The sequence below is a fragment of the Tupaia chinensis genome, unplaced genomic scaffold (assembly GCF_000334495.1).
Source record: "Tupaia chinensis unplaced genomic scaffold, TupChi_1.0 Scaffold143624_1, whole genome shotgun sequence".
NCBI lineage: Eukaryota > Metazoa > Chordata > Mammalia > Scandentia > Tupaiidae > Tupaia > Tupaia belangeri.
Genome location: NW_006203472.1, coordinates 287,004 through 295,633, shown reverse-complemented (window position 1 = coordinate 295,633; position 8,630 = coordinate 287,004). Strand labels below are relative to the sequence as shown.

The following is an 8,630-nucleotide window of genomic DNA, read 5'->3' as shown; positions in this document are numbered from 1 at the left end:
CTTGAGTTTTAAGCCCCCGGGTCCGGATTGGAACCAGTCGCCTACGTGGGAGTCCAGCGACATAGCCGTTATACGCTGACTGCTGGTCCCGGTTCTAGCCTCTTTTGATTAGTACGTTATCTCTGTGCCACAGGGCCTGTCCCTTTGCCCATTTTTTAATCAGTTGGTTGTTTTTTGTCTTAGAGGTGTAGGAATTCTTTATTTTTTGGATAGTAATCCCTTATCGTATATGTGATTTGTGAATATTTTCTCCCATTCTGTGGGCTACCTTTTTATTTTGCTAATAGTGTCTTTTCATGTTTGTTGGCGAGGGGGTACGTGCACTTGGCAGAGGGAGAAAGACAGAGAGTGGAAAAGAGAGAGAGGGATGGGGCATAGTCACACTGCAGTCACTACTCCTCCATTTCTCCACACTGTTGGGATTTTGGGCACACGTACACCTGTGCCCGTTGTATTTTTTAAGTACTTGGGGCTGGGATTTGGACCACTGTTGGTTATATGGGATCCGACTCCCTTAACCAGTAGGCTGCAGAACCAGCTGAACATAGTCTATAGCTGTACAGAATTTTAAAAAATCTCATGAAGTCCAATTTGTTTTTGTTTTTCTTTGAAAGAATTATTTTTTTAATTTAACTTTATTTATCCATTTGTTTGTTTATTTATTTAAATTTAACCAGAGGGAGGAATAGAGAGAGAGAGAGAGAGAGTGAGAAAGCAAGCCGGCAGGTCCAGGCCGACCATGTGGGAGTTCAGCGCCCTTGACCACCAACCCACCCATGGCCCTTGATTTGTTTTTCTTTTGTTGCCTGTACTTTTGGTGTCATATACAAAAAATACTTGCCAAGCCCAGTGTGGGACTCTTGCTCTCTGTCCTCTTGTGAGTCTGACTTCCTCCGGTCATACATTTAGGTCTTGGTCATTTTGAGGTAATTTTTGTATGTGGTGTTAGATCCAACTTTATCCTTTTGCATGGAGATAGCCAGTTTTCCCAGCACTTAGTAAAAAGACTGTCGTTAGCCTGCTTAATGCCTTTGTCTTAACACCTTTGTCAACAGTCGTTTAGCTGGACCAGCTGGTGACGTGGTGGTTAAAAGGCACTGGATTCCCACATGGCTGACCGTAGGTTAAGTCCCAGATCCGGTGGCTTGCTTTCTCGCTTTCCCTCTCTCTCTGTTACTCTCTGCCCAAAATTAAAAATATGAATAATTGAAGTTAAATAAAATAATTCTAATAGAAATCATTGAGCTATATATTATACAATTGATTTTTGCATATTAATCTTGGGATTGGCAACTTTTTTTTTTTTGGAGAGGTTTTTGCTATAGGGCTCATGCACTCACAAGGAAGAGAGAGAGAGTGAGTCAGAAAGCGAGAAATCCCCTCCCCCCCAGGGGAGATGGGTATGCCACAATCCCTTCTCCTCCATTCTCTCAGGATCTTGGGCACGCACGCACATGCGCCCGGCGTGAGTTCTAAGCCACCGGGTCCGGGACGCAAACTGTGGTCGACTACGTGGGAGTCCAGCGACATAGCCATTACGCTAACTGCTGGTTCCCGGGATTGGCAACTTTCTCAAACTCATTCATTTTAGTAGTTTATATGTAGATTTCTTTGAAAAAAATTTTTTTGAGAGGTTTTTGCTATAGGGCTCATGCACTCACAAGGAAGAGAGAGAGAGTGAGTCAGAAAGCGAGAAATCCCCTCCCCCCCAGGGGAGATGGGTATGCCACAATCCCTTCTCCTCCATTCTCCTCTGGGGATCTTGGGCACGCACGCACACGCACCTGGCGTGACTTTAAGCCACTCGAACTGCGGTTGATTATATGGGAGTCCAGCGACATAGCCATTACGCCAACTGCTGGTCCCTGGATTTTCTTTCTATTCCTTCATATCGACAGTGACAGTTTATTTTTCTTTCCTAATGCGTATTTGTTTATACTTTTTGTTTTATTGTTCCTCTTAGGGTTCTGCTGCAATGTTGAATGTCCGAAGCGCTTGGTTTGTTGTTTCTTGTTTCAATGTGAAAGCTTTTAGTACTTCTCCATTATATGGAATTTTGTCGGTGGTAGTGGTGATTCTCTTCAGCACATTAAGGAAGATCCTTTCTTCTTCTACTTTGTTGAGAATTTTTAATATTAATTAACTGGTGAAACTACATGAACTTGAGGTTCTCTTTGTTGGAAGATTTCTAGTTATGGATTCCGTTTATTTAGTGATTTATGGGGCTATTCACGTTTCCCATTCTTGTATCACTTTTGGTTATGTTGCATTTTCTTGACATTCTCTAGTTTATCCAAACATGCAGATGAATTGACAGAAAGTTAATCTGTGTGCAAGATCTGTAATGACGCCTCCTTTTTCAGTTTGACTGTTGGATATATGTACCTTTCTATTTTTTTTTCTTTTTAGTTTTTGCTGTAGGGTGTGTATGTGCTCACCAGAGAGGGGTAGGGCAGGGAGAACTAGAGATCGCCACCTAGGGGGATGGTCATGCCACAATCCTTTCTCTTCCATCTTCCATTCTTTTTTAAAAAACTCTTTTTAAAATTTTAAATATTTTTATTAGAATTTTTTTTTTTTTTTTTTTTTTTTTGCTATAGGGTCTCTGCACTTGCTGGAGAGATAGAAAGCGAGAAATCACTCGCCAGGGAAGATGGTCACACCACAGTCCCTTCTCCTCCTTTCTCTTCTCGGGCGCTTGGGAACGCAAGCACATGGGCCTGGCATGAGTTTCAAGCTGCTGGGTCCGGGACTCGAACCATGTTCAACTGCATGGCAGTCCAGTGATATAACTATTACACCATCTGCTGGTCCCTCTCCTCCATTCTTATCTTGGGGTTTCTGAGCATGCACACACAGGCCTGGTGTGTTTTTCAAGCTGCCTGGTCTGGGATTCAGACTTAGAAATCAGCCATGTGGGATCCAGCGGCCTTAAACACACTGGCCTTCCGTTTTCTTTTAATTGGTTTCATCAAGCATATGCTAATTTCTTTAAAAAAATTAACCATTGACTTTGTTGGTCCTCTCTGTGGTATTTATTTTTTTGAGAGTTTTTTGCTACAGGGCATGTGCACTCACCAGACAGACAGAGAGACAGAGAGACAGAAAGTGAGAAATCACCCCCCAGGGGGGATGGCCATGCCGCAATCCCTTCTCCTCCATTCTCCTCTTGGGATCTTGGGCACGCACGCACACGTGCCTGGTGTGAGTTTTAAGCCACCGGGTCCAGGACACGAACTGCGGTTGACTACGTGGGAGTCCAGCGACATAGCCATTACGCTAACTGCTGGTCCCTCTGTTGTATTTTTTCTACTTCATTACTTTCTGCTAATATTTTTATTTCCTTTTCTCTACTTCCATTGTGCTTTACTTTTTATATTTGTTTCAAATTCATGCGTTGAAAATTATAAATTTTTCTTTAAACATGGCTTTAGCTGCATAAAACCATGCTCTTTAGACAACTTAAATTGGCCAAGTCTTACTCTACTTGGAAGTGGTATGGTTCTGCTGCTGCTTGTACGGCTGTGTTCTGTGCCGTTGTGTGTATTTGTTTTCTTCCGTCATTTCTTCTGCAAACAGCTTGACGTTCACCTTCCTCAGAAAGTGTGTCCCCGACCTATAAGACTAGGCTGGTATCTTGCAGCTTAGGGCAGGGGTCAGGGTGAACTTTCCTGAATGGGAAGGTTCAGGCTGTTAGCTTCTTGGGGTGTCTTTTTCCCTCTTGAGAGGCCTAAAGCTCTGTCTTTGTGTTTCATTTATTTTCTAGTCCATAAAAGAAAGACTGTAGTTCCAAATCCAGGTGCCGTGGCATTTTTGTACTGAGAGATTACTGCTATTTGAATGTTGCTAATAAGCGGGGGCTGGCCCTGTGGGGCAGTAGTTAAGGGAGCCGGATCCCACATGTCAGCTATAGTTTGAATCCTGGCCTTCATGGCTTGAGAAATGGCCCCAAATCCCAATGGGATGGAAAAATGTAAAAGGGAATGTGGTGTGATAACACCTCACTGGGCAGTGCTTTCTCTTTGGTGAGTACACATGCCTTCTGGTAATTTGAAAAAACAAAACAAAAACATAAACATGGAAAATGTTGCTAGTAAGCAGCCTTGGCCAGCTTGTGCCCCTGCCCAGCAGTGACTGCAGCAGCAGCACTTGCACCATCTGTTGAAAAGGACGGCATAGTCCCTCTTAGTGTGAGCCCGGCGAAGCGCTGCTACTGTAATTTCTAAGAGGTAGAAAAGCAGTATTAAATACTCCTAGCACATTAAACAAAACCATTTTCTTCTGGCTAGGGCATGACCTGAGGAACAAGTGTGGCTTTTCCTGGGGTTTCTTCGGGGGCACTCCTGCTGGGCCACGGGTCTTATCACCTAATGTTGTCTTACAGATTGTGACGTCTGCTTCGACAGATCTTCAGGATTACACTTACTACTTCGTACCAGCTCCCTGGCTGTCTGTCAAGCTTCTGAGGCTGCTCCAGTGCTACCCACCCCCAGGTAATTGGCAATGCAGCAAAGACAGGACTAGAGAGTCCTGGGGCCTCACCAGAGAAGACGTGATTCCTTATTTTAGACTTAGGTCTTCGTCACTGCAAGGACGCGGTTCTAGCCCTGGTTCTTGTTTGATATTCCGTGCATCCTGGCTTTCACAGACTACTTATTGGAGAACTTGGGGTTCTGTCAAGATTCAGGTTTAATCTGTGCTTTTTTCCTTTCTTTCTTTTTTAGAGAGATTTTCGCTATAGGGTGCGTATGGTCGCCAGAGAGACAGAGAGACACAGAGGGACAGAAAGTGAGAAATCACCCCCCACTGGGGATGGTCATGCCGCAATCCCTTCTCTTCCAGTCTCTTCTTGGGATTTTGGGCATGCACGCACACATACCTGACATGAGTTTCAAGCCACCAGGTTGGTTGGCCATGTGAGAGTCCAGTGACACTATGCCGTCTGCTGGTCCCTTAATCTGTTCTTTTATGTAGTATCAAATCTGTTCTGTTTTATGGGGGACAATCTTTAAATAAAACTTGAAATCATTAGAAATTTATGTCCTAAAATTTTACTTTATTTTTTAGAGAGATTTTAGCTATAGAGCATGTGCACTCGCTGGAGGGAGAGACAGACAGTGAGAAATCACTCCCTGGGTGAGATGGCCATGTCACAACCCCTTTTCTTCCATTCTCCTCTTGGGATTTTGGGCATGTATGCGCATGCACCTGGTGTGAGTTTCAAGCCACGAGACTTGAACCATTGCTGGCCATGTAGGAGACCAGCAATGTAACCACTACGCCATCTGCTGGTGTCCACCTGGTAGTTTTCCAAGCTGTCGGGTCAGGGACTTAAATCGTGGAGTTGACCATGTGGGGATACAGCACCTTAACCACCACACTGCCTCCTGGCCCTACATCAGGATATTTTTATGTACGTGCTTCATCCTAAGACATCACAGTTGACTCCTGTGATAAGTATCTAGAAATAAAATTTCTTGGTTAAAGAATGTGCATTAAAATTTTTAACAGATATTTCACATCTAAAAAGTTTCCTTTGTTCTAATCTTTACATTTTGGTATAATTTATTATGTATAGAACATTTCTTTGTTTAGGTTAATGACTTTCTGTACTAAATATATACACACACACACACACATATATATATACACACATACACACACACACACACACACACACACACACAGAGGTTTTTTGCTATAGGGCATGTGCACTCGCCAGAAAGACAGAGACAGAGAGACAGAAAGCAAGAAATCACCCCCCAGGGGATGGTCATGCCACAATCCCTTCTCCTCTCGGGATCTTGGGCATGCACACACACGCTCCTGGCATGAGTTTAAGCCACCAGGTCTGGGACTTGAACTGCAGTTGACTACATGGGAGTCCAGCAACTGCTGGTCCCTGTACTAAATATATTTTTATACTAAAATAGTTACCCTGACTGGATTAGGCTGCATACCCTGCATGGAGTTGGTATGGAAGGGGCCTCCTCCTGAGTGAGAGAAGGGCCTCACCTGGCTTCCTGCTCCTGCCTGCCATGCCCTGCCCAGTGCAGCACCATCTCTCTCGCTCCAACAGTTCTTTTGGGCTGGCGTCTGCCTCATTAGAGCATCTGACCATACTCTTTCTGAGACCTGTGGCAACAGTGACGTGCCCACGAGTGTGACTTTTACCTCCTCGTTCCCACTTTTTAATTTAAAAAAATTTGTGATTTCTTATTCCCATTTAATCATTGTACATCCATATAGTACACAGTATGGTTTTTCTTCTTTTTAAAAAAAGAATTGTTTATTTAGTTTTATTATTTATTATTATTATTTATTTAAAGAAATTTTACCAGAGAGAGAGAGAAAGAGAGAGAGAGAGAGAGAATGAATGAGAAAGCAAGCTGCCAGGTCCAAAACTTGAACTGTGGTTGGCCATATGGGAGTCCAGTGCCTTAACCACTATGCTACCTGCTAGCCCCCAATATGGTTTTTCAAAGTATGCATGCAGTATGTGATGATCAAATCCAAGGATGTTACCATCTATGTCATTTTCAACAGAGAATTTTCTGTTTTTGTTAGAGAGTATTCTTGTTCCTGTTGAGTATCTCTTCCCTTTGCTCATCCCACCCACCCTCTTCTACCCTGCCCTTTCCATACAGTCTCTAGTATCTACACTTGTCCTCCCTGTTGTCGTGTCTCTGGATCTTTCCATTTCTGCCATGGAGCACAGATGTTTGGTATATTATTGAGCAGGGACATACAGTGTTTGTCTTTCATAGTCTGACTTACTTTGCTTAGCATTAAATCTTCTGTATTCACTCACATTGTATCAGATGACAGGGTCTCCTTGTTCCTTATGGCTGACTAGTACTCCATCCCGTGCTTGTGCCATATTTTTAATCCAGTCACTGGTTCTTGCCTCATCCCCCCTCTTATTATCATAGAGTGCTAGAGAGAGACAGAGAGAAGGAAAGTGAGAAATCGCCCCCTCTACCTTCCCACCCCCCGGAGCTGGCCATGCCACAATCACTTGTCCTCCATTGTCTCCATGTTTTGGGCACACATGCACAGGTGCCTGGTGTGATTTTCAAGGTGCCAGGTCTAGGACTTGTATTGCCGTTGGCAATGTGGGGATCCAGCACCTTAACCACTATGCCACCTGCTGGCCCATCCTTACTCCCCCCCCTTAAGGACATTCTTTTTAAAATTACTTATTTAATTTTATTTGTTATTATTTTTTAATTTGAAAAGAGAAGGAGAGAAAGAGAGAAAGCGAGAGAGCAAGTTGTCAGGTCTGAGACTCGAACTGTGGTCAACCATGTGGGAGTCTAGCACCTTAACCACCATGCCACCTACTGGCCCTTCTTATTCCCCTTTTAAGCTAGAATTTTTCTCATTTTCTTTAAATATTTATTTATTTATGTAATTCCATTTGTTATTATTATTTTTATTTTAAATTTGATCAGAGAGAGAAAGGGAACCCGAGAAAGCAAGTCACCAGGTCCGGTACTCAAACCATGGTCATCCATGTTGGAATCCAGTGCCTCTAACCACCATGCCACCTGCTGGCACCCTTAAGCTAGAGTTTCTGGTTCTCTCTGAGCCATTTTTTTCTTTTTTTGAGAGGTTTTTGCTATAGAGCGCGTGCACTCGCCAGACAGACAGAGACAGAGAAATAGAAAGCGAGAAATCACCCCCTATAGGGGATGGCCACGCCGCAATCCCTTCTCCTCCATTCTCCTCTCGGGATCTTGGGCACGCATGCATGCACACATGCCCAGCGTGAGTATAAGCCACTGGGTCCGGGACTCGAACCGCGGTCGACTATGTGGGAGTCCAGCAACATAGCCATTACGCTAACTGCTGGTCCCTCTCTGAGCCATTTTTTTTTTTTTTTAAGAGGTTTTTGCTATAGGGCGCATGCGCTCGCCAGACAGACAGAGAGAGACATAGAGACAGAAAGCGAGAAATCACCCCCCAGGGGGGATGGTCACGCCGCAAATCCCTTTTCCTTCATTCTCCTCTCGGGATCTTGGGCATGCAGGCACACGCGCCCGGCGTGAGTTCTAAGCCACCGGGTCCGGGAAGTGAACCGTGGTCGACTACATGGGAATCCCGCGATATAGCCATTATGCTAACTGCTGGTTCCCTCTGAGCCATTTCTGATGTGACAAGGTTTGTGGCATCGTCACCCTCTTCACGCCTCATGCCTCTGTGTTAAAGTTCTTACAGTGCGGCTTCCCTTCGCGGCAGACTCCCCACAGAGTTCAGCTTTTAGCAGGACCGTATGCCTGTCTTGAACTGGTAGTTTTACGACAACCAGGATGTAGAGATGCTTTTTTGGGTAGACGTGTTGCAGGAGTTATTTTCAATGTTCTGTTATTTTTTTCTCTATTTCTGTTGGTAATAGCAGGTAGAGAACAAATCTTTTGTCCTTTTTTCCCTCAGATGTTTTTTATCATGTGTTTTGTTCATGTCTCAGAGATTTTATTTCCCTTTGGCTTACACAATCTATATTACACGAGAAAGTGATCTGTATGTTATTTGATCTGAGATGTATATATAATTTCCATGGCTGTTAAGTCCTCTTCTCTCTAATATTTATTTATAGCTTTGGATAGGAATACCTGCGCGCTGTGATC

At 43.9% G+C, this 8,630-nt stretch overlaps 1 protein-coding gene across 1 annotated transcript in view; it reads left to right on the top strand.

The window, feature by feature from the left end:
* AP2A2 (adaptor related protein complex 2 subunit alpha 2) overlaps window positions 1-8,630 on the top strand; it is a 77,030-nt gene that overhangs the window by 38,881 nt on the left and 29,519 nt on the right. The window contains exon 7 of the mRNA XM_014582494.2: window positions 4,385-4,493. Within this exon, the coding sequence (XP_014437980.1) occupies window positions 4,385-4,493 (109 nt within the window). The remainder of the gene's footprint in view (window positions 1-4,384; window positions 4,494-8,630) is intronic.